Raw genomic sequence first — 25,272 nt, 5'->3', positions numbered from 1 at the left:
AAATAAACTTCAATTACACGTGACAACATGTCAAATGCCTGCTGTAGCAGGGGATTTTGAACCTGTAAATTATATGCGTGTGCCCAGTACGTATACTTACAGTGCCCGTGCGAATCCCCTGATCAACCACATGCCTGAGACTGTTATAGAATATAGTTTTAAATAACTTATATGGCTAGCGTCACGCAGACGACTCGAGGTTTCATATCGAACAAAAGGTAAGATGGAAAGACCGAAGGTGTCGCCACTGAGCGTTTCCGGTGCCCTCATCCATACCTAATATCTCCTGCAATGGCCCAGGGAAGACGAGGAATACTCAGAAAGAAGTGACGTCTTTAAAACACAGGACACATCCTCCTCTCGAATGGCCTTTACTGAAATCAAATGTTGACGTCGACGTTCAGAATTTGCCTGAATATCATGTCTGTCATGTCTGTGTGGAGAATGCACAAGATCTTCTCAGGCAATCATGAGCAGCAGATATGTTGATTTTAATCAACAATTAAAGGAGAAAAACAAATTCAAAGCTACGCCACAGCAGGCTGTGTGTATGGACCCCAGGTTTTCTCTAGACATCCTCGCCAAAAACCAGTTGGTTGCCCACCATAGCAAATCTGACTCTGGCTAATTATGATGCGAATACAAACAACTAGTTCCGTGTAAATTTCTGGTAACAAGAACAAGATTTGTTGTCTCTAAACATTAGGTAGTATTTCAGTTTGAATTGGTAGACAAACCCAATAAACAGAACAGAAAGGCCGGATTTTGTATCCAGAGGTAGAATCAAATGTTTATTTATCGGTATCAGTCAACATAAAAAGTTCCCATCGAAGTTTATTTGAAAAGTTCAAGCGATGATTTCGCATGGTTTTAAGCGATCGTCCATGGAAAGGTTTCACGGGAATAGGTCCGCTGATCAACGGGGGAAGCAGGCACGCATATACCGGTCGGACACCATAGGTTTTTCTTCTAATTGGTTAAAGTACCCTGGTATGGTCCTACCTTGAACATTTTGTAAAGTCTATTGGGAGACAGAATGCCACAGATTTTATTGACTTTGCGTCATGTCTTCACGGCTGTTGCCTGGAGGAGGAAAAAGCTCTAAAAGCACAGGGATGAAATTTCAAACTCCGTGGCTTACTGAGCCGTCAGGTAGAAAACAGGTGTGCGTGTAGCTAAGATTAGTGTCCATCCCTCACTATTGCGCTCTTGGGACGCTTCAGGCTCGAGCGGCATCGCTGCGACCTGCGACGTAGCCATGACAACATAATGATTGCAATTGTTAATCGGTCTTCTGTGCAGAAAAGCTAGGTTTTCAAATATTCCTTCACGTGTCCTCGGACTTGATTTCCTGAAGAGTTATTGGAAGTCTATTCCATGGCTTGGCTGCTGCGGTCGCTTAACCTTGTTGGCTTGGTTCTTTCCGATGCGCCTGGCCAAGTCGGACGTGCTTGGCAGAGAATGCACGACACATGTCGATTCGAAAGAGTGTGCCAAGGTGTGGGTTTCACCTCGGCGTAAGCACCGTAGAATTGATTTTCGTTTTGAACGTGTTGGCCTCGAAAGGGGTAAACGAAATAGCGAAAACAAAACCGGTATCATAGGATCACAAATCAGCTCAATATAATCAAATTATGATTAATGTACACTGTTTACTAAGTGGGGTAATGTAATTACGGGGATGAAAGGATTGTAACCCTAGTGCGCATCTCAAAATGCCTATCAGTGAAGGAGCCTCGGGTCGCGCTGAGGTTGGCTCCACACCCGCTGTCTTAGACGCGGAGCGAGGAATTCTCCGGTTCTCCAGTCTTTCTTGAATGCCAATTATCTCAGCTCAACCTTCTTTGTTGAGTTTGTCGGCCGAGGCAAGTGGCTTTCTCATTTCTTGTTCGTGGTTTGGCAAGTTTGACTTGATATCCCGTGCTGTTTTCATTAGCACTGGCCTTCAAAATCAAACACGATAAATATGTCAACGATTTCGGATAGCGTACCCTCGTCTCCACTGCAGATGCCAGGTCGTAGTCAGACATGCCAGATTCATCGAAACAATAATGAATAAATATATCAACAAACTCTTTGAAGATATTTCAATTGAATATCAAAACCGGTTTTACTAATTGGAAAGTATTAGCCATACAGGCACCCAGCTAGCTCGGTCATGAGGGAGTTGACAAAACACCTGTAACCTTTGTCCTCCACCAGTCTTAAAATTGGCCAAATTCTCCACGTTTTCGGTGGGTTTTTTGGGGGGGATTTGCCCCCTTACACCGCCACATTCAGTTACGGCACTGCTTTATAACGAGGACGCGGTGATCATTCTTTCGAAACATTGTAAACAATGACCTTAAATGTCCGCAAACCTGGCTGTGTCGCCCAGGCACGCGCCCTCATCCGTCTGCAGACCATCACTCAACCGATGAAACAGACAACTCGGGTTAGCTACAGACCATAATGTCACCAGATGTTACACTCAGAATGAAACAAACAAAAAAACTCGACCTGACAAAAAACTTGCTAATTGTTTTCACATCGGTTCAGTCACCCGGCAACGTTGAGAAGCACACTGTCCCAATTAATGCTAAACATTTAACAAAAAGGTCTCATGTTGTAGGGTGACCTTTGGGTAGTTCACAATGATTGAAAGGCTGTGAAGTCTGGTGCGTGCGTCTCAAACGTCGCATCAGTCATCTTCTTCATAAAGGGACCATAAATTTTTTCGCTTTATTCCGGCAATTGTGTCAGAAAGAATCTAAAACAAACGTGTTGGTAAAAGTGGCTAAAAGTGAATATCAAGTAATTCGGTTTGGACAGTGGAGTCAGTATCAACAACAAACTGGACCAGCCATGCCTGAACAAACGATAAGGCTAACTGGCCCAAACGAAATTCCACACTCATTCTCTGAAGGCCGATATGCCATATTTGTAAATAAACTTTGAAAATTCTCGATTCATGATATGTATATCAACAACATATGGAAGTACATGCATTGACCCTCGAATGATTTCTTTCATTTAAGGTTTGAAGTTGTCGGGGTTTTTTATAGCGCGAGATTCTATCTTGAATGTTTGGAGACAGATGCAGCTTTGACATAGTCAGGTTAGCGAACAACAGGTAAACGCATTGTAGCTATGGTAATGGGGCACATTGGACTACGGTCCATCCCATCCTACTTTTACCATATTCAACTGTACATATTTTACATATTAATCTGTGCGTAACTGATGCGGAATGGGTGAAGCTAACTGTACATAAACAATGTACTCAATGTGGCAGATGCGTCATGGCGCAGAAAGTTGCAGAGTTGCGAAATTCTTCAAATTCTTTACGAGTGAAGTAGGCCTAACTAGTGGCGGAATTGACTAATTGCTTATTCATGTGATTCATCGGGGATTAGTACAAGTTTGAAGTAAGAACGTTGTGAGAAAATGTTCATTCTTTAAAAAGTTTTTTCGACGTTGCAAGAGAAACGAAGAGATCAGCCCTCGATGCGCACTGAATATAAATCTAGCAATGCCGGTGTGGCGGGGATAGTAGTCCTAGGGCTGATAGTCCGTGTAACAATAGCCCGCATTGCTAAATGTTTTGGTTAGGGTTAGCGGTACAATAGATCATGCTGCTTAATTGGTCAAATACAATGCTACCGGACTATGACTCCAGGGGGACTATATCCGCTGTCACACCGGTGTGAGTCAGATATAAAATACTATAAATACGTGTAACAAGTTTTAACCAATATGAATACCATACATAATAACTTCACTACGACTGATTTCATATTTCGATTTCGAACAACGTACTTGGCCGCGATTTATATATAAAGTTCACGTTTTACATGTAACGTGTCATTGTTCCCTGCGTGACATGATAAACGAACAAGTCATTTCCGAAGAGCGGGCTACATACGATTCACGATGTCACCTTTCATCCACACGCCACGTTTTTAACTCGTGGCAAGTCAACGTGAATCCCATACAACTCCAGCCCTCGGACTGTGCTATCACGGAACCCTGCCTGTCATCACGAGTCAAAAGGGCAGGATTCCTGTACATTTATACCGTCTGCAGGCCTACACATTCGTTGCCAAACGCTGGGATATTCTGGATGTTCTGTTGTTAAAAGTAAATCACCACATGCAATGAGCGAAACAGAACAATCGGTGCTTGTCTTAACCGTCAAGAAGCCTGCATCAGCGAATCTTTTTCCAAAGTGTTCCGAATTAACGCCAAATTCTGTTTGACAGACAAAATTATTAAATTGAATTTCAGTAATCGGCATCTAATTGACTTAACAATGCAGTCTGCCGACATTTCTTGCAACAAATCGCGAGAGACGGGCCTACCTTTCGGGAGGCATTAAACAACGTACTTTAAACCTTATTGCCATTTGTTGTTCTTTACATTTGTTACAAGAGGATTCCTTTCAGCGGATCTGCAACTGGATACCGACTCCTTCGTTTGAGCAAATTTACAAAATTAGGGGATTACTCACTCTTCTACAGAATGTAAGCAGTATTGCTCTCCGGGAAAAGTTACAAGTTTATGCGCCATGTACTTATTTCGGTGTTGTCTTACCCGCATATCTTAATTAAGTAAGTAACATAATCAGTTTGCCTGTCTAGAAAGAGCAACGTGTAGCCATATATCAGGGATACTGACAGGAGTATGCTACGTCATCCATCTTGTTTTCAGTCCTGCCTGACAGTCGTAGACAAAAAAATATGGGGTCGTCTGCAGTGTTACTTTCTCCGCCATCTAATTCTGACTTTTTTCCAGCTTAGACCAATTTCTAACGGTCAACCCTCAAATAAACCAGTTCATTATTTTTTTTCTGAAGCCGAATAATTTTCAGCAAACACCCGTTGTTCTGAAAATATTTAGAAAAAGCATGCATTTTTCGTGATCATCAAAATATGCATATAATTAGAATTCGTGAAAAAAAAATAATGGAATTAAAAAGTCATTGGCCTATAACTGAAACTGAAAAAAAATTAACAGAAGCACATGATGCGGTATACATGTACAATGTAGTTGTTATAACAGCATTGTTCAAAAAGACTTTTCATGAGTTTGTTGTTAGTATTAGTGGCGAATCAGCAGACTTCACTTTTTCTACCATTTCATATAAGGTGAGCTGTCAGTTAAGACAGAGGAAACTCGCATACATTATTCCTGTTGTTGATGCGGAGAAACAATTGGCTGGTGAAAATGCGATACCCTGTTACCGGAGCGGTGAGGAGTCGAATTTGCTGGCGGAGGAACCCGAGATTTGCTACGCATTAGTGGGAAATTAACTGGTACCATGTTCAATGTAAGTTGGCAAGAGTGCCGGGAAGTATCAGAGACTGGCGAGTAAATGTTGCATAGGTGACAGATCTGTTCTGAGAGGTGCTGACAGGACACACGTGGGACGTCAATAGCATCTGGGCGACTGATCAGAAGGCCAATCGCGACCCGGGGAGACCGCAGGTCCATATTCCAACCTGGTTTACCTTGCCGGTACGGCAGAATCTCTGCGTAGCAGCACTACCTATCCGGAATAAAAACCTCTGCTGGCAATTTCAGAGGTCATTATCCAATCGCACAATCTCCCGAACAGTAATCGAAGGACAGAGCATTCAATTAAAGCATTCGATCTGTTTATCTGTTGCTTCACCCAATAGAATCATAGGAAGCTGCGAAACTCTTACCCGAATTGATAACCTATCTGTGCCTACCATCCACTACTGGAGCAGACCTTTATTAAATTTACCAATTTGCCGTAATCGGATTATCATCAGGGAAAAAATTAAGTAAACATAGTCGGTTTCGATTTTCTCTTCACGCTTGCTGTAATCGCTGGTACGGAATACGGTCGAGTGAAGAAAACAGAGCGAAAGTGGAAATAACTTTAATTCACAGATCAAACTTTAATTCGTAATGTCATCGCCAACGGAACAAATCTGCTACTGCTGAGGACTTTGAATCCTAACTTTTCTCAATTTCTTCAGAATTTTATAATTTTTCATATACATGGATACTTACTGCTAATCCCTATGCAAGTTGAACTATTACTGATATTAACGATATTTGACAATTTTAGAGCCAGCATACTTTTGATCAATTTCTGCAGCCATTTATAATTTCGACAGACTGCAACTGGATTTTATACTGCTGAAAACCCATGCATTAAAGCTGAAGTTAGCTTTTCGTGATTTTGAAGATTTTGACAATTTTCCAGACTTTTACATACTTTGTCGTCATGACTACGGCAGGGCCATTTTATATCAAACAGGAGAAGGAGTTTGCGCAAGACCCGCGGAGTGCGGACCCACTCCGAGGTTGCCTGGACAACGGACTCATGGTTGGTAACTCTCGAGCTCCCCAGCCACCCATCAGCCAACATTCTATCGATGAAATTCTCGGCCGAAAAACGTCGTTAATGCAAAATGGACAGGGTAAGTAAATTCTGTTTTCCCTCTCTTTTTTAGAATAAATCACAGTCAATTTTAGAGGCCATGATAAATTGAGGCAATTTTTGGCATGCCCTCCCTCGACCGCCATACATTGTACGCTTCATTCAGATTGGTAGCCGATATAAGTTGTGGACGACATAAGTTAATTTCATTTTAAAATCCGGGCAACGGTTACATTACTCAATGATTCCCCCAAATCGTGGAATAAAAAATTATCGTGGTCATATTTTCTAATCCTTTGCCGCACGCCCTCACGAGATGACGATTCTATCAAAGTTTATACGGTAGTTGTAATACGCCGATTCCATAAAACAAATATTGCTGTAGCAAAGTCCGAATATATTCCTAGTCGAGTTGATTCTACAACCCAAACAACAAACATTTATCGGGAGGCAAGGTGCAAACAATTACGAATTTCACACCCGCGGATGTAAGTTTACAAATATTTGTCACGGTGAAGACCTTGTTGAGCTATTAGTAATACCAATAACACGACCAAAGGTGTTGTAGGGGATCAATCATTGCGGCCTTTCCTCCATCAGACAGAAGACTCAATGAGAATATGCTGCAGATTGCATTCATGAGAGCTTTATGCCCAGAAAATCTGCCGACATACATACATACATTGACAAAATACGGACGACCGATTTGCTAAAATTCGCCGCAAAGTTAAGCTTGGTGTCTCAAAGCTGTCGAAGTCAAACTGCTTATCCAATAATTTATCTTCAGATTCCTTGAGGAGTTCCTAATTGAAATGGACAAGTGTCAGATAAGCGGTTTGGGTCTGGCTTGACCGGCGGTGACTTCTTGCCTTGTCAACACCAATTAGGCCGGAGTTAGATAGGATTCACGTTGTCACTTGTCATGTTTCATTTGTCACGAGTTACATGTAACTGACTTAGGCTTGAAAACACGACGTGAAGGTGAAAAGTGACATAGTGAATCATATGTAGCCCGCTCTTTGGAAATGACATGTTCATTCTTCATGTCACGCTTGAAAAGTGAAGAGTGACACATTACATGTGCATGTGAATAATCGCGGCCTTATATTCGGGTTCGATAAAACTGAAGTCCATTTTCTGAAACTGGCCTCGCGGAGACTGTGTTTGCGTTTTGGAGTTTTCTATCTCCTATAATGGATTTCGACTGATTTGAATTCTTCCCATCTCTTGATGACTTGACTGAGGTATCCTTCACTCATGTCAGTGGACGTCTGCTATATTTCTCACGAGATAATGTCACCTTTGAGTAAAAAAGGTGACGGCCAGTGGGTACAGTTGGTACATGTCACTTTTTAGTGGCAGATCGAATGACCAGTCGAAGGCAGGTGATCGGGGAATGTCCCAGTTAAGCCGGTTTGTCAGGTGAAACAACACTGCAAAGAAAAAATGTCATGGGATCGAAGCTAGAATGATGTTCCAGTCATTCGCCGTCCTCAGTTCACAGACCGTCCTGCAAACATCAGACAAGTGAGGGTTGTTTTAAGCAGTATTATCCCGGTATCCTGGTCGTGACTTTATCCTCAGAAGACCAGGTTTGGATGAATGGAAATTGAAACATTACGACGGAATCTCTGTTCGTCGGTCGATTTTTGGATGGCTAAAAAATATTTTTAATTGTCTTCTTCGGGATGTTTAGAAACTATCCTTTATCTATAAAGTGAATATAATTTCCCTCGGCAAAGATGACGGTGTTGACGATGGTGTTAGTGTCCGAAGGATTTTGCCCAAGTATGATATTCACTCGTCTGCCTGCGTTGTCGCTGTTTCACTCCTGTCACCTTGTTACGAAGTGACATCAATGGACAGTCTATCGGTACCCGAAACCGCAACAAAAATTCTGGACTTTGGTGTATAGCGCAGCAAACACAGTTGGATAGCGTTGGACTCGACACCTCAAATTAGAAAATAACATAGTTATGATACGACACGAGTTTCTGTGTTGGTAAGGAAGTTAGAAGTGTATATTCACCTGGTAATTATAATTAATGAAATCAATTAATACTATTACAGGTCTGTAATAACATTAACAGTGATAGCGGATCCCATTCCAGGTCATTTTCCGTCAACTTACGAACAGAAGCTAGCGATCGCCATGATTGTACCGAAACATGTTTATTTTTCATCAGAAGTACATGTCAATTTTGATAACAAATAAATAGTATATTACGATTAACCTGCATGACATGATTATTTAATCAGCTGTTCCTGGAAACTGGATACTTTTGAAGATTATGCAGGCACTGACTCGGATCAGTTATTTCTTAGGACAAACACATATTTTACAGGTTTCTTTGAAATACGTTTATGTGTAACGTACTACTCTAATTCTTATCCAACGCAATGTAAGGTGTTTGACTTGGTAGAACTGCTAATGTAGTTGGTAGTTTCATCGAACTTTTAAATCATGAAATTTAGTTTAACGACTGAGAGAAAATATTGTACTAGTGAAGCTTCTTTTCAACCAAGATTTTTCAGTCCAATGCAACTCTGTTTCCACTTCATTAGTGTTTTCCGTATGCATTCGTATAGCCTTTGTACAAATCTCTGTTGCTCCCTCGCATTAAGTGCAAAAATAGTGTAAATTACTTACTTATTTTTTGATACAAAATAAGATACGCTTTCACCTTTTCACTCACGCGGTTAAAATCTACCAAACCCGGAGCGAATATAATTAGAAAATATACAATCTCGACGTGGGGAGAAATCGAACCCAGGAGCACTGCGGGGTTCGCCGAGATCGGCGCATGGTCGTGGCAAATGCACTTTGTACGCTTGGTTACCGTGCGTAACGTCCTGCCGAGACGGGCAATATGACTCGTACAGCGGTGTCTGTATCTTTCATGCGGGTTTTTCGGCGACAGTGACTAAATCCCTCGGTGTATCTTGTTCGGAAACCCCATATCACGCCACGCCAGTCCCCCAGACCATCTGCACGCTCCACTGTCATTCGTGCATCAGGCTGACCGCCGTTTCTCGGGAGCAAAGTGACAGAGTAATGTTTTTCCACTGATGGCAGATCTTAAAGGTTTCCTCTGAGGTCAAATGCATGACAGCAGAAATGGCTGAATGAAATGAAAATCCCAGATCGCCGTTGTTGAGTTGTGACCTTAACTTTCTTGAAGTGTGTAGGTAGTCTGGGGACAAGAACGTAGTCATTCACAGTAAGTGAATACCATATCATATCATGAAAGATCGGCCTTAAGGCTACATTGGATTTTGCCCCCTCCCCTCGGAATCACAATCTCGACAATACTCGGCTTAAACATATAATATGTGGGCCAATTAAGCTAAATAAAAAATTCCATAATATTGTAAAATTTTGCCCAAACTTTGAAAGGTCAATCGATTTCTCAACCCCAGTACCTAAATCCAATACCCCTGAGAAGCTGTTCTCCTACAGAAAAGCAACAAATGGCAACCATTTACCAGCCCGCTAAATAGTATCCTAAATTTCAGAGATATTTTCAAGTAAAGGAAGTAAAAAATGTAAACTTCCGTGCACCTGGCCTCTCTGCAGCCGTTACGCTGGTCCGCCGCGGTGTAGTTACCTGATTTCGAGGGTCGGATTCCCCATTTCCTCTCCAGATTCACACCGTTATATCGCCCCTGTGTCCTAATTAACAGTCGAACTGTATAGTTTCTGTTTTGGGAAAGTTTAGTGTTGTGTAGTTAAGTTTTGTTTAGTTAATAAATAAAAGCATTTTAGGAGCTTGACCTTCACCATCCCCGATTGTGTGTTCTTGTGCGTGTGCTGTATGTCATGTATGTGGCTTAATACTGGTGTTGTACGAGACATACTTACCGTCAGTCACGTCCGTGTATGTGGCTTTCTGGTGTTGTTCTATACATACTTACCGTCAGTCATTTCCGTTGTCATGTGTAAGGAACACTAATCACTTACCAGACATAGATATTGTGTAGGATACATTTATAATCATACAGTGGCTTTTTATAGGACTTGGCAATAGGATCGTATACTGAACACATATGTTCTTCAAGTTTCACCTCCTTCAAAAAGCCACTATACGTATCATACACATTTGATCATGGTCACTGCACCAAATGTGTATGATACGTACAGAGCTTTTCAAAGCAGGAGAGACTCGAAGAACACATGCGTCCAGTACAAAATACTATGGCCAAGTCAGTCCTGTAAAGGGTTCGTTCATTGACATGTAAAGTAGTCTTAATACTTGGTCACACAAAGGGCTCAGTTCACATTGTTGTAAACATTCAATGGCGCAAAAAATTGATTACTATTGCGTATTCACTACGGAGAAGTAATTACTGCGTATACAATGCATTGATCAAGAGCGTTACGTATCGTCTGCTAACTGGCCCGAAGATCATGAGGTGTCTTAATAAACTTATTAGAAAATACACCGGTGGTAAAGCTAAAATAATTGGAAGAAGTTTCAATAATTTGATAATATGGTTAAGGTAACGAACAGCATCGCCACCCTTAACTTAATCATGGGTACACGGAATAACTTTACTTTGCAGGTGGCTTTATAGGATTTGAGAGAACCTAGTAGGCGAAAGTCAGTTTTATCAAATATTTTTATTATTGAAAGACAAAAACCTTCTGAAAGCAACGAAACGATTCGTGCTTTTTATGACACAAAAAGAAACAATTTGCCTGCAGCAATTATATACGTTAGCAACTAAACTTGCACATTTTCCCATGTTGCCACTTAAAACATTAATTAAAAGTTCAAAAAACAAATAAAATGCGAAGCAAACATGACTTTTTTATAGGAAACAACAGATTAGTAAATTTCCTGCTCATTCTTTGTTTAATTGTCTTTTGTTCAGCAATTCGTCTTACCATCCGCAGCGAATTAGGTAAATGTGTTCGGCGTTAGAATTAAACAGCGGACTCATAATTGAAGAAAAGGTGACTTTGCCTGGAGTAATTGACAACAGTGGATGACCTCAGTTATGTCATGGGAAATTTGTAAACATTGTCAGAATGAAAAAATGAAATGTTCGAACAGCAGATTCTTCGTTCAGCCATCCGGTGTGTGAGTCAATGGTCCGGATATGTAAATCTTCACTGGATAATGTTGATGGAAAGGTTCAGATGGATGATAAGTTTTTGATTTTGTGTTTTGAAATTATTTTTGGTGTTTGGAGTCATCAGTCTTTGATGGGCGGGAACTTTGACTTTAAAACTGTTGAGATGAACTCTCTTCGAATCGGTCAGTCAATGTACTATGTTCTTTTATTGTACATGTACATACAATGCACTAATTCTTAGTGCAATGCCTCAGTCATAACAGAATCTTTCAAGAGATAGACATTAGTCATAGCGATAAATTTTAGTTTCATCAAAATAATAGCTCCACAAAGAGCCGTTACACGCGCCAGGTGGAAAGGTACACAAACTAAGGGGTGCTTAGATTTTTCCTTGTGACGACGCCTGTTGTCATCAGATAAAAAGTGGTGGGGCAAAAATACACTGTTACATTTCTGTTTTTAATGTAATCTTTTCTGATTTTTTTCTTTGATTGTATTTCGTGATGTCCTGTCATAGGGTCTCCATCACTATCTTCAACGCCCAACTAATTATACAAAACAATCCACAAAGAAAACCAGTATTATTTACAAATCAAAATTCCGCCTCTAAAGGTAGATCAGATAAACTAAGCAACTCTTGGACATCAAGCTTCTCAGTTATCATGATCGACTACAAAAGAAACACGAAGTATTTTATATATTTTATATATCAGTAAAAATAGTTTTTGATATCAGTGATATTCGTAAACAGATAGAAATTCGGTTAAACAATTGTGTCCACGTCGCCTTTAATAAAGATCAACCTGATTTGAATCACGTACCAGGCCTATCTGAATGTGACTCGCCATTTTCTATGTAGGAATTTTCTCGTGCAACATAAGTTTGTATCTTCGTTTGGTCGAGTTGGTTTTGATGACTTTATAAGGCAAAGATGGGGGATATTGCGGATGCGGTTATGAAAGCTTGTTTAAGCATGAACCAAGATGATATTATGGGATTCTTCTATGGTAAGTTCTTATTTTACTCTTTTAGGTGAATAGAACACAGTTTTGTACACTCCGCCAACTGATTCCTCTGACTCTGACGTGGTTCCATATATATTTGAATGACCAAGAACGTGAATCAAAAAATAAAATGCCAAGAACTATAGGACACGTAGAACCATTTGAGTTGCTGATCTGAACTTGCCAAGCCTAAAGTGACTTAAAATTCAAACATAAAAAGAAATTTGAAACAATGTTGCCGCGCTATCACAATCAAAAAGTGCTTTCTATCAATTCCTTGGCAGTTCTTAGCATCTATTCTTTGCTTGAGACCTAATGAATTTTTTAAATCAAGACATGATAAAACTTTAACTACAGTATATTATACTGATAGTTCATCGCACTTTACAAGAATATCGTCATAGAGCATATCCAACTTCTTGCGGCAGCGCGTATTGCATGCGACAGTCTCTGCCTTTTCGTAAACCTTTTGAGGTGTTACCACGCGCCACCCTTATATAGGGGACTCATAATCGACTAAAAGAATAATAACTAATAAATCGGATGTTAATGATAATATACCGGTAATGAATTTCCGATTTATCTGTTATTATTCATTATTCGTATTATGAGAATTAGTTTAATAATTTGATTTTTATTGATGTAGGTCTATTATTTAATGATGTTTTCATAAGATAGTCGTTGAACAAGATAAAAGGCGTTGATTTTATTAGATTGCAAAATGCAACATATTAAGATAGCCAGTGTGAAATAAGTTATGTCTGATGGAAGATACTCACTGGTCCAAAAATAAATAATTTTCTTACAAGAAAGTTCCAATGTATAACCACAGTCAAGTAAATTTGGCGATTAATGCCATGAATTTAAACCTTGCATCGTTTCATCGTTTCGTGGGAATTTTTATTTTTGGGATTGCACTAAAAGCTTTTTATGACTTAACAGAAAATTGAGATAAGGAGGTTAAATACTTCGATATGAACGTGCTTATGTTTTCTTCATCTTCAGAATGGCAACACAAAGATCTACTTTTGACAGTTTTGAAATCCGACGATCAGATATTCGCCAGCTAGCGTCCGATTCAAAGACAAGATCTTTTTTTCATCGTCTCTTTGGAGAAGCAACAGATTTAGGGTGTGGAAGCCCGATATTTTATGTTTAATAATGTGTCGTGATTTTCATGTCATTGCAGGCACTGAAAACCAAACGCCACGTCATATGTCCGAAAAATCCGAATGCGAAAGCCCACTGTCTAACGAAACTTCCTCAACAGCTGAACTATCGGACAGCGGGAATAAACAAGACGCGGATGATGATAAAGTCAGTGAAAGTGACAAGTGTACAGACTGTGTAATACAACGAAAGAAAAGGCGTAACCGGACTACTTTCACTAGTTTTCAACTTGAGGAAATGGAACGTGTTTTTCAGAAGACGCACTACCCGGATGTGTATACGCGCGAACAATTAGCACTCAGATGTGACCTTACAGAAGCGAGGGTTCAGGTAAGAATGACATTCGTAAAATCAGGCCCTTTGCAGAGAAAAAGTGAAGAAAAAACGAGGGCCAACATCAAAATCCGTTGAGAAAAGACGTATTTTACTGCTTGTTTCCCGCCTTTGAATGTGGCAATCGAAGGAAGTTGACTCACGAAGCATAAATGATTTACACCTGTCATGGATCCAGATGTTGGTTCCGCTTTGGGCGTCATCACCACAGCTTAACATGACGCATGGTGAAAAATTCGTGGTTCCCCGCCAGGTGTACTGACACCATAAAATGTCAAATTGGTAAGGAACAAATCGTAAATCACTTAATCATTTTAATTCTTATAGAGACGCAAAACCTCCTTCATTCTTGTCCTCGGTGTATTCCCGGGCTGTATCAGTCCTTTATACAACACGAGAAAGCCACTTGGCGTTTTTATGTCCTTAATTGGCCCAAACTTGTTAGTTTGACGAATTGATCCACTGAAATTCTCTAGCTTTCAAGTAGACTTCAAAAGCGAGATTCCAACACGAATAGGAAAATACTAGTATGCTCATCATACACGATTTGCGAAAGCCAACCAGCCTTAGCATTTCAAAGTGGCTTTTTATGAATTCCTCAATGAAATTTTGTAGAAAAACATGGCCGACACCACCAGCGATCACAACGATGGTGGCGCCCCTGCTGTCCGCATTAAACGCCGCATTGGCTCCATCTGCAACAAGCATGGCCGCCTGAATCTGACAACATAAATCTAATCAAAGCGTACTAACGAGAAAACAAATCTTGGTAACTAATCCTATTCGTTTTCCACTTGGCCATTTTAAAAACCATTCGCACCTGGTTGTTCCTGTTTAACTGTAGCACAGCCATTGACGTGATGTATTCGCTGAAACCTTAGAATCTGGGAATTTCTTCAAATGATGTGGCGGGGATGGCAAAGTAAACCTTCGCCGTCCGTCAGCGCTAGCATTGCAATGATAGATTGCCCGTGGTTTGTGTTGAAAACTAAAGCCTAGAGACTTCATTTTACTTAACTTAAAGTTATTTTGGTCACCATAAAAAGCTTCTTATGCTTCTATTTTGTGCACAGGGAGATTTAACTTTGATACAACGAACATATACCGGTGTTTCTAGCCATTATCAAAATGTCAAGTTGTGGTAAATACATGGCTGGGATGGACCAAAGTGGAATTAATTCTCAATCTGTGGTTGATTCTTAATCTACAGAGTCAGGCCATCACAGAAATATGCTTTTTGATAATATATTTAAGAAAATGTGGTCTCACTGGTCAGTTTAGAACTTATACTTTGACAGGGCCATATCAATGCGCCAGTGACGTTTTGATGGATATGGTGTACGGAAATCTCTTTTTCTGAGGCAATCGGTATTGGAATGTTTTTAAACTTTATTATGCTATTGGCAAAGGGTTCTTCTTGACACATATAAAATTTTGTGCAGATTGATTGGTCTAATGAGTACTTTTTTTACCAAAACTTATGCACAACAATGTACACGTAATGTACACATGTTTTAATAGAGGACTCTGGCCATATACCTTCAAGGTGTAACAATCTATAGCCAAAGAACGAAATTCAAGTCCATCTATTCTGAACAGATATTAGATACTAGACAATGGTAGACAATCTGGTTCGAAAAAGGGAACTCACATGACACCATCATAAAGACCACTTGCAACTCTAACTCGATTTACCAAAGGTGCCACTTGCAGCTCTAACTTGATTTACCAAAGGTACTTCGGCGCTTAATCTAAAATCACTACAAACTGATTACGCGGACTAATTCGATTTTCTCGACCCGATAACTGATTTTGAGTGGCTTCAATTAAAGCAGCCGTTTTCTACTTTTGGTTGTACTGAGAGGAGTCTGTCGCTTATTAGAAGTCTATTGCTGCCCGCTAGTCCTCGGGGTTGGAGCTGCATTTTGCAACCTGCTGCATTCCGCATTCTTTCTACTGCAAGTTACTTAGCTTCTGAAAGACACGGTAAAAACAAGTTTTTCGGTCATTAAATATGCAGATTTAGACAGCCCGAGGAGAGAAGTATTATATGCTGCCATGTTGGGCTTGAACTTAGGGTCCTTTCAACAATGCCATGTGGGCAGAATAATATTTCTCATCCCCCTTTGGATTTTGGTAGTAACTTCACGTATGAAGGAATTTCCTTGGGCTACAAACCGTGATTTACAACATGCAATACAAACACATTTTCCAGAACTAAAAGCTTCGTCTTCGTGAAATCGGAATGTTTTGTTTCCATTGACCTTCCAATTAACTTTATGTTACAAGAGTAACGCATCCCGGGGTCCCGTCTTAGCGCTCCATCCTCCCATCAATGACCCAGCTGGAGTCAACACGGGCCGAATCCCTCGGCTTTCGGAAGATACCGGGGAAGGTATCTTCCCGTTGGCTTCAGAGCCTCAGTGCTGACTTTGCAATGCCTTTCCTTTCATCAGCCACTTGCCATTGCCAGCACAGTTAGCGCCTTCTTATCAAAAACACGTGCGTTGCCTTATCCTGAGATGAAAGCTGATAAGATACCTCATCCCTCAGAGGAAAGGTTCTGGCTCCATACCCAGATAGGGCGGAGCTTTATCGTGCTACGCTGACAGTTCTCGAGATACCTCTGACCGAGTTCGGTAATTGAAAACTCGAGTTTGCAGAATGCAATTTATTGAAAGGCATTCCTAAACAAATGTGCGATTTTAAATGGTAAGGTGTTCATGTAGATGTTAAATAACGTAGGAAATTACCATGTCTTAGACCCTGACAGATCAAAGCAGGTCCGATTGGCTTCTGTATGTTTTATTCCTAAATACATCAGCATCTGACTCACCTAAAGAGGAAAGGATCGGACTTCTACACGCATCTATATAAGTCCGTGAGAGGCAAACAAAAAACCTTCACATCCTTTGGATTGGGAAGTACATACAATAACATTTTATATCTGTCTCCTTCAAGGGGTGTAGTGGCACTGTGTAGTCATCCCAGAGCCGTAAAGGCAATGCGATATGTGTATAGAGTATGAAGCTATGCTCCTGGCGCTACACATCGAAAATAACTTGAAGCAACCTATATTTTTGAAATGGCAAATCATTAACATGAAAAACCAGCACTTTCCGCGCATTTTCCGAGTTTTTACGACCATGTTTAGTTAACGGATTTTTCCGAATTAACGTTTGAATACAAAGGTGCCATCGATTAACTAATCAACTTTGTTCCCCGAATTAGCGAAGGGTAACCTAAACGACTCCTCCTAATCAGACTTGCTTTGTTAATTAACAAAATTCATTAGATAATTAACTCAAAGAAAGATGCCAATTCTGCTGTAATTAACTTTGAAACTGATACCACAGCAAAAGTAGCAGTAGCATCAATATGTTAGTTACACATACAGTGCGTTGGCCTTCCAAACTAACTCGATCAAAGAACGCAGCGTCTCGGATGGGCTATGTATCCTCTTTTCTGTTTCTTTCACAATAATTAGATTTCTCGGGCAAATTAGCAATTTGTCCTATGTCGAACCAAGCTGGAAAACACGGGTGCATCCCTCGGACACCTAGAGTGTTCAATCTCAAATTAGTTCGGAACATCCGAGCTAGCAGCTAGCGGTAGGGTGTCCAAGGCGAACAAATGGAGCAGAAAGCAACCTCCACCCATGTGTTCACAAGTTTAATTAGCGATGGAACTAAAAACCTTAGGAAAACTTTCAGCTTTGACTGGGTTGTCCGATCAGACTGCAGTAGGTCCACGGATACATTACTTTCTTGAACTCCAGAAGTTCTCCTGCTATGCTACAACTTGTGTCTGGTGATGTGATGTTGATAGAAGGGCTGAAGACGATCGCTAGTCAGCAGAGTTTTGTTCGTCCACCCCGTATGCCCAGTTCCTGACTTCATACTTCATCATCCCGTAGCAAGGGGACTTGACATCGTCTAGCCGAGGGAACACGCCAAATGGGTTTGCCAGATTTAGGAAAATACCAGTCAGAAAACAGTGTAATTTTTAAACATAGTTGAAGAAGATAACAATGGGGGACTAGACATTGCCTTTAGGGACTGCGTGTCCCCCACATTGCTTTAATATTTATCGGACTCCTGTAAACCAGCCATTGAACCAAAATGCAACCCTGAATGACAAGACGCAGCACTTGGTCAGCAAACATTGTCACCGCGAAGTTGACATCAAAACGAGCACTTCGCTTCTGTATCAGTACGTAATTTCATTAAAATTGTTATCTCAGACGCTCAGCGCATGAGCTCCAGCCAGCCTCCCGCGGATACAATGAAATATACGAATGCGCACCCGGCGTGAGGGGGCAATTCTAGCCAATTATGTTCGCATGATTAGGCAAGAAACTTCCTAGCAAATGTTTACCCAAGAAGCTAATGTTACCGATCTTTGTTTTCCTCACGCTGATTAAAGAATCCAAGCATGGCCAACAATTCCAAGTTGGATTTTAAAGCCCGGGTAGCCAAACTGATAGGACGAGAGATGAATCGTATGATGGCGAATGAAGCCTGGCCGAGCGCGCCGTGAGCGCTGCTTGAAAACATGTTATTGGCCCGATCCCGTATCCGTTGGCGTGACTTTTTAAATGTGGTTGATCCCGTTGTCTCTTCGTCAATATTTCGTTACCGTCGTTACTCGAGGAGACAGACTAGTTTTTGCAACAGATGGCACTGATGAAAAGAGAGGCTAACTCCTCCATGTGTATGAGAAATTTTTGAAAGAAAGAAGCATTCGTCTTCTTCCGTCTTCTTCGCTACTTCCAAATCGTGCGGCTTGCATTCGTAAACCAATCAAAAAAGTTGACTGTAACTGTTATCAGCATATATGCGACCAAAGCTTCGCCACTCGCGAAACAGTAGTAGGACCAAAAGGTGCTTTTTCTGTCCGGACGTCAAGATATTTTCCAGTGACTGATTCTTGGGACCAATCAGAGTTAATTTTATTGTCAACGATATCACAGAAGCTGGACTGGGGCGTCCAATGTTATTTTTCCCAAGCACGCCTGTGCAAACTTCAGTTTTCGAAAAACGTCACTCCACCATCTTGCTTTCAACACTCAAAACGAATCTGGGTTTTTTTCAGGTATGGTTTCAAAACAGACGAGCGAAGTGGCGCAAGAGGGAACGGTTCGGCCAACTCCAGTCGATGAGGCACATGTCAAGTTCTCCAGGATATGAGATCCCGATCACACCCCGACCTGGTTCGTATTCTCAGGTATCAACATTTCTTTGCCGATTTTATTTGGCATAGACCCCAGTAGGTATGGACCTATCCCGTGGCAGGTTCTTTGACTCCTTGCTGCACTCACGGGCTCTTCGAAAATTCATAACTTTTGTTACCGGTCGCCACCATCCTGATCCCCATGCAAAGCCTTTATATTGACACTAATCTTCCAGTAGGCATACTAACCGATTTTGTGCAATCGTTCCTTTTGATAGACCCCCGTCCTGCCTATTAGGCTGTTATCGTCAAAAGGTGTCCATCACCCCTGTCCTCATCATGAATACCGCGGGAGAACTGTATTTTAGGAATTGGCGCCGTTGGATAGTGATGCTCTGTGTATCACCAACCTTTCCAATCGCTATTTGAACTCTTTATCATCAGCCAATCATGTACTGTAATCTCTCTTTGTTCCGTGTCAGAATTAGTTGGTATTTCAAATGTTTCTGGCAATATTCTGGCCAAAATATATTCGTAAACGCTTCCGATTATATCAATAGCCTGTCGGCCCAACCTTCCACAAGGCGGCATCAAACCATTCATCATCAAGCGTAGAGCTAACATACGCCTGTTTCTCTTTTTTCAGATCCAATCTCCATGGGGCCACAAGTCCACCGTCCCTTACACTACCTCACAGTCCTGCATGGCGCCACATTCGAACGTCCCAACTTTCATGGGCCTAGCCCAAATTGGCCAAATCACAGCCAACATGGCCAACATGGCCAACATGGCCAACATGGCCAACATGGCCAACATGGCGGCAGCCAATGGAATGACCTCCGGAATGACCTCCAGTATGATCCCTCCCAATCCGCCAACGCAGCCGCCGCCGCCGCTGCCGCAGCCTACTTTTAGCTACAGACCCGGAAATCCGGCGCCAACTTACGCCGCCGAGCCATGCGTGGTTGAGGACACTGATAGGCGGAGCTCGAGTATAGCATCGCTGCGTATGAAAGCTAGAGAACATAGTGCCGCCATAGGGGTTTTGAGCCCGCAATTTCGATGACTTGTGTATAGAAACAAATAGACTTGGTGAACATAATGAAAACTTCGTTTTTTGAGGAAATTTGGGGAATAGGATATCTTCAAATGGAAATTTAGATGTGCAAACGCAGATGAATTATTTTTATGTGTCGCACCCATATAGACTTGGGTTGATATGAAATATCAATCTGTAGCAAATGACATCCCACTTCAATCTAATTTGAGGTGTAATAAGAGTAGAAATTATTTTGATACCTGACTGTCCGTATTGGGTGTGCGTTTTGGTAATGCAGGTTATGATTTTACAAACATCAGTTGGCCTTTAGAAATACCAGTGTCTTCCAGATAGATGGCCTGCTTTGGTTCTGGCAGCTTCAGACTTTTAGAATGGTGCTTTCACTTTGTTTTGACCTACCGCACTACCAGTGGTACACACGGCATGCGCACGCATGCAGCCCAGCATTTGGGCCAAATCTGTGTGGTGACCGAATATTCATGTCTGAAATTGATCCCGCAATTTGTCAATCAAATCAAAATTGAACTATTCACGAATTTGCTCATGATTTAATCTACTGCATGTACACTGTACATGAATAACTATAATACAATGTGTTGTGTGAAAACAATAGAAGGTCCTCTATGCAGCGTTTTCACGGCCATCCAGGTTGGAGTGTAGAACAATGATCTGTCATGCCTGACGTAACTGAATCAAATGTTGTCACGGTCATTCGGGCTTGATTTCCTTTGTCTGTTCAACGAGCATGGCCCACAGGATATCAATAGTAAGTTCTGGAACAACTCACAAAATCCGGATATAATGTATCACTCAAAATAGTATTTTTATCATAACCATGTCCAAAAGAGGTAGGCTTAAGACGAACGGAATAGTTTATAATATGTTTTACAAATGTATGTATTTTGATAGGTGGTAATAATAAATGTACAGTGTAACTGATGCTATATATAAAATCTATTACTTGTGTTTGTTTTTCGTAAGTGCCCCACAATCGTCTTGTTCTTGTCCTTGTATACGTTAGAAGAGTAATGGCTCCGGCGGGTGTATAGTCATACCGAATCTCTTACACGCGTCCAAATCTCCAACACATTAGTGGCCCGTCGTCAGAATCTTCGCATCTCCAAGATGGCAGACATAGCAGCCATCTTGGATAGGAGTTTGTAACCATTACATTTCGAGGTGTATTATAGGTTAGTTAACAAGCTTCATAATGGATGGCAGCACCAGACCAAAGCGTGTTTGAGATCGATTTGTCAAGAATGACGTGTAATCCGTGAGAAATCGTTACCTACAAGGAAGCACTCCAAACCGACAATTATGACCTCCGTGGCTAAATATAGACCTGGTCACACAGTATATCAAGGCTTGCAATGGTCGGTAATGCTTATTTCAATTAGCTCCATGGGCATTCGATAGCTACGAAAAAGAAGGCCACTTCTTGACCAAAGACGAACTGTATATACTTTATACAACAGACTAGCTAACGGGAATAACGAGGTCATATCGATATTTAGCTGAATATCATTTGAATGGGTAAGTGGAAGATCAGACATTACAGTACATGCAAGGCTAGGCCTTTTTAGATCTTTTCAAAAAATATCTTGGATTGATGACATGTCAAACGTGACATTCGGCTGAAGAGAGATATTGGTAAACACGGCGGGGGGTCCAATGATGGTGGCCTCAATGTGACTTCGGGAGAGTGTCTGATTCGAGTGAGTGCCAAGGCATGTGCATTGAATGTCAATTTGCTGTCAGTGAGATAGCAGGCTACAGAGACGCCTATTGGCATTTTGGTGAAACTCAATCAAGCCAACCTGACTCCTGCATGGATTCCCCATTCTTCTGGACCTAGCTTCGCTCAAGTCCAAGTGAGCGTAATTCGACAGTGTAGCGATCGCAAAAGATGGCTATCCGACATTCCTATAGTAGAGCTCCAAACTAGCCTCTCTATGTTACAACGGAGTAGTTGACCAGATGTACTAAAGTTTGCCGAGGTTCACCTTTCAGATTTTGTGAGGAACGTCTTTCAATCTCTCAGGGGAAGCAAGGAAGAAAACATGTCATCTGACGACGGTGCCATAAGGAAGGTTGACCTCAAGCATGAGAATATCATAGGCGACAAGCTGGCATTTGTATTGCATAATGTGTTCACGAAAGAGGTAGGTGTATTCATATCTATTCAGTTTCTCTTGAGCCGAATGATTCTGCTTTGAAAACCGACTGGTATCAAGTCAAGTGTTAAAATATGGAAACTCCTCCCCCGATTCCCGACTACACTCCCGGAAAGAGGGGTGGGTCAGTCAGATAGCCTCGACAATCAGTACTGCACTTGAAAAAAAATGATGATTGGGGTAAATTGATATTCTTTTTGCAGGAATGCGATGAAATTATAGCGATTACGGAGGAGAAGGGCTACGAACCGGCCATGGTAAATGTCGGGGGAGGAAGGTACGTAAATATGGAGGTTAAGCAACACCTGAGGTTACCTCTACGTTGGCCGTATTTGGTGATACAACCATCAGTGGGACATCATTATTTTGACCCATGATTGTCTAGGCATAAAATAAACCCAGGAAATGTCGGAAATGACAGTTGGAGAAAAATGCGGCATATTATTTGAATGATATTTATGGGTAGGAGAGCTTTTTTTCATGAGAGTCATTGAGCAATCATTTACTTGGTCAAAAACTGTTCCTCGGATATTTGGTCCAGCCACACACATTCTTTTAAGCGTTATCATAAATCTATAAAGATTTACGACATTGTGCATGTTGATAAAAACATATCCTGACATTTTACGATAATTTCAGACAGAAGTTGATGACAGATATCAGAAATAGCTACCGCTGCATCTGGGACACGACCGAACAGGCTGAGCGGATATGGCAGCGGATAAAGAAGTTTGTGCCGGAGTACTGGGAAGGACACAGAGCATTAGGGTTGAATGAGAGGTACATCTATACTAATTTTCTATCATCACCCCCAAACGGCTCACATCGGAACGTCCTCCGTCGGCGTTATAAAGCTTCAGCCTGAACAGTATGACACAATGCCCTATTGGTCTCTTTTGACGAAGGTGACCGTCCCATACTTTTCAAGAAATCCTCGCGGGTAACCCCCCCCCCCCCCCCGCCCCGTAACCCCCCCCCCCTCGAAACGAAACCACAATGGCAGAAATGTTGTTGTCACTCTGTATCTTTTTATTGTGATGTCTTTGCACGAGATGGCAGTCAAGTTTAAAATACGATTTTTGTCGTGTCACGCGCTCTCGTCCCTTGATAAAATTTTTATGCGTCTGAGCAACTTACTTTGTAAGTGTATATAACACTTTCAGGTTGCGCATCCTCCGATACGACCCCGGCCAGAAATTTGCGCCCCATTTTGACGGCGAATACCGCAGAGATAACGGCGAAAGAAGTTACATCACCATGCAGCTATATCTAAATGAGGTAACTTTGTATATCGGCCTTTTGAACCTTCTAGCTCCAACCATCCGCGCTTATCAGAGCCAAAAAAACTTGGTAACTTCCTGCTTCTTCATCCTCCCCCACGTTTCATTTGCATCGGCGTCACTGGGGCAATACATGTATGTCAAATAGGCGCCTAAACGTAGTGGCACGAAAACTGTTATTTCCCCGGGAGAATATAACATCTCCAAGTGCAGATCAAAACTATAAACGAAGAAGAGCAAAATTAAACTTTATGATTCGTTCTTCTTCCGCAGGGCTTCAAAGGAGGTTCGACCACATTTCTGGAAAAATGGGACCCAAGTAGTGGTGACTCTGTTCCTGTAGTTCCAAAAACCGGTTGGTATTTCGATGCTTCTGTTTTCTTCGAGTCAGTCAGTGCCGTCTTGAATGTGATCTGAGCTGAGCAGATATTGTAGGTTTGTTAGTTAGAAATGAGCGAATCAGAAGGTCCTGTCGTTGGGTTAATTTACTTTCAGAAATTTGTGTATTCCTGACTTCCATTTAGAATTCATCATTTTCAGGTTCCATACTGGTGTTCCAACACGATATCCTGCACGAAGGTTCCGAGTTAAAGGATGGACGCAAATATACGATAAGGTCTGATGTTATGTTTACAAAGGATAGGTACGACAGATCGGAAGACTGTAAATAAGCGCTGTCTATGGGTTTCATCATGTTTAAGTCTGTGATATCGAAGGTGCAATATACTAATCTTGTAGGGAGCTGAAACGATAACCCCACCATTTTCACGAAGGACGCTGGTATCAAAGTAATCACGCCGCGCCAACTTATCGGCGGGGTACGTTTCACTGATTCAGGTCAATAAAAAAACATGTTTTTCTATGCCGTTGTTGTGTGTTTTTAAATTGATGGGTAGATAATGTCGTTGATTTGGCAATCACAACAGTCACTCTGAACATTAGAGAGTCCTCTTTAGACGAAATTTGAGGTCGTATTCGGTCTAGAATAGTCCAGCAAATCGTCACAAAATCAGGCCAAAACTCTTACAGCAGAAGTAAACAGTTGGTACGTTGCTGAATCACTAGTCAGACGAATGACCAAATATGTTATCGACATCGAAGTCAACATCATTATTTTAGTAGGACAGTCGCCCAGTTAATGAATTTCTCATTTCCGATGGATGCGACCCGGGTCACATGTGACAGAAAATACGGAAGTCGGCTGATGTTGAACAAAGGCAAGATGACATCTTTTGGGGACACTAGGAACGTTTCGCAAGTCATGTTCGACGAATTTCGATTATACTCCATCTCGAGTTCGCAGCAAATGCATGCAGACATGCCGGCCAGAGGAGGTTGCCCAGATATAACCCTTACTCATCGACAACGGCCCTCCGACATTTAGCCATTGTAATGGAAAGGACCCTAACCACCAGATATACACGGGTCTTTTCTTCGTTGACAGATCAAATAGGCGTAAACCTATTGAACGATGACAAACCCGTCATTTTCGTTGCCTCTGTTACCAGTGACAGGATGAATCGTCCTTAATAGAAGTCTATAATTATCGACCAGCCAGCCACAACCAGTTCTTTGTCCGATAATCATCTATGTTTAACGACCCAGT

General features: G+C 41.4%; 2 protein-coding genes across 6 annotated transcripts; both read left to right on the top strand.

Annotated features, from left to right (window-relative positions):
- Nucleotides 1-5,242: 5,242 nt before the first annotated feature.
- On the top strand, nt 5,243-21,156 carry LOC135492320 (homeobox protein aristaless-like 4). 4 transcript variants are annotated; one of them, XM_064778713.1, is made up of 5 exons: nt 11,473-11,655; nt 12,377-12,480; nt 13,667-13,977; nt 19,075-19,206; nt 19,799-21,156. In XM_064778713.1, exons 2-5 carry the CDS (start codon nt 12,405-12,407, stop codon nt 20,216-20,218), a joined length of 939 nt encoding a protein of 312 aa, XP_064634783.1. In that variant the 5' UTR covers nt 11,473-11,655; nt 12,377-12,404; the 3' UTR covers nt 20,219-21,156. The 4 variants fall into 4 exon arrangements, with proteins under 4 accessions (XP_064634781.1, XP_064634784.1, XP_064634783.1 ...); XM_064778712.1 differs by having other exon boundaries at nt 12,333-12,480; XM_064778711.1 differs by lacking the exons at nt 11,473-11,655; nt 12,377-12,480 and adding an exon at nt 5,243-6,434.
- Nucleotides 21,157-21,297: 141 nt separating this feature from the next.
- On the top strand, nt 21,298-24,518 carry LOC135492322 (uncharacterized). 2 transcript variants are annotated; one of them, XM_064778715.1, is made up of 7 exons: nt 21,298-21,745; nt 22,223-22,374; nt 22,590-22,663; nt 23,026-23,166; nt 23,550-23,664; nt 23,940-24,021; nt 24,207-24,518. In XM_064778715.1, the coding sequence occupies exons 1-7, from the start codon at nt 21,742-21,744 to the stop codon at nt 24,335-24,337; spliced, it is 699 nt and encodes a 232-aa protein (XP_064634785.1). In that variant the 5' UTR covers nt 21,298-21,741; the 3' UTR covers nt 24,338-24,518. The 2 variants fall into 2 exon arrangements, with proteins under 2 accessions (XP_064634785.1, XP_064634786.1); XM_064778716.1 differs by having other exon boundaries at nt 21,299-21,927.
- Nucleotides 24,519-25,272: the final 754 nt, after the last annotated feature.

This window comes from Lineus longissimus, chromosome 8 (genome assembly GCF_910592395.1).
Source record: "Lineus longissimus chromosome 8, tnLinLong1.2, whole genome shotgun sequence".
NCBI lineage: Eukaryota > Metazoa > Nemertea > Pilidiophora > Heteronemertea > Lineidae > Lineus > Lineus longissimus.
The sequence above is the reverse complement of the archived record's forward strand: the minus strand, read 5'-3'. Positions and strand labels throughout refer to the sequence as shown.

Excerpts from the sequence above, each read along its gene's own strand:
- LOC135492322 (XM_064778715.1), top strand. Across the intron at positions 22,375-22,589 it reads ATAATGTGTTCACGAAAGAG|GAATGCGATGAAATTATAGC; the intron begins GTAGGTGTATTC and ends TTCTTTTTGCAG. Across the intron at positions 23,167-23,549 it reads GCATTAGGGTTGAATGAGAG|GTTGCGCATCCTCCGATACG; the intron begins GTACATCTATAC and ends TAACACTTTCAG.
- LOC135492320 (XM_064778711.1), top strand. The coding sequence starts at position 6,239 with ATGACTACGGCAGGGCCATTTTATATCAAACAGGAGAAGGAGTTTGCG. Across the intron at positions 13,978-19,074 it reads TTACAGAAGCGAGGGTTCAG|GTATGGTTTCAAAACAGACG; the intron begins GTAAGAATGACA and ends GGTTTTTTTCAG. Across the intron at positions 19,207-19,798 it reads GACCTGGTTCGTATTCTCAG|ATCCAATCTCCATGGGGCCA; the intron begins GTATCAACATTT and ends CTCTTTTTTCAG.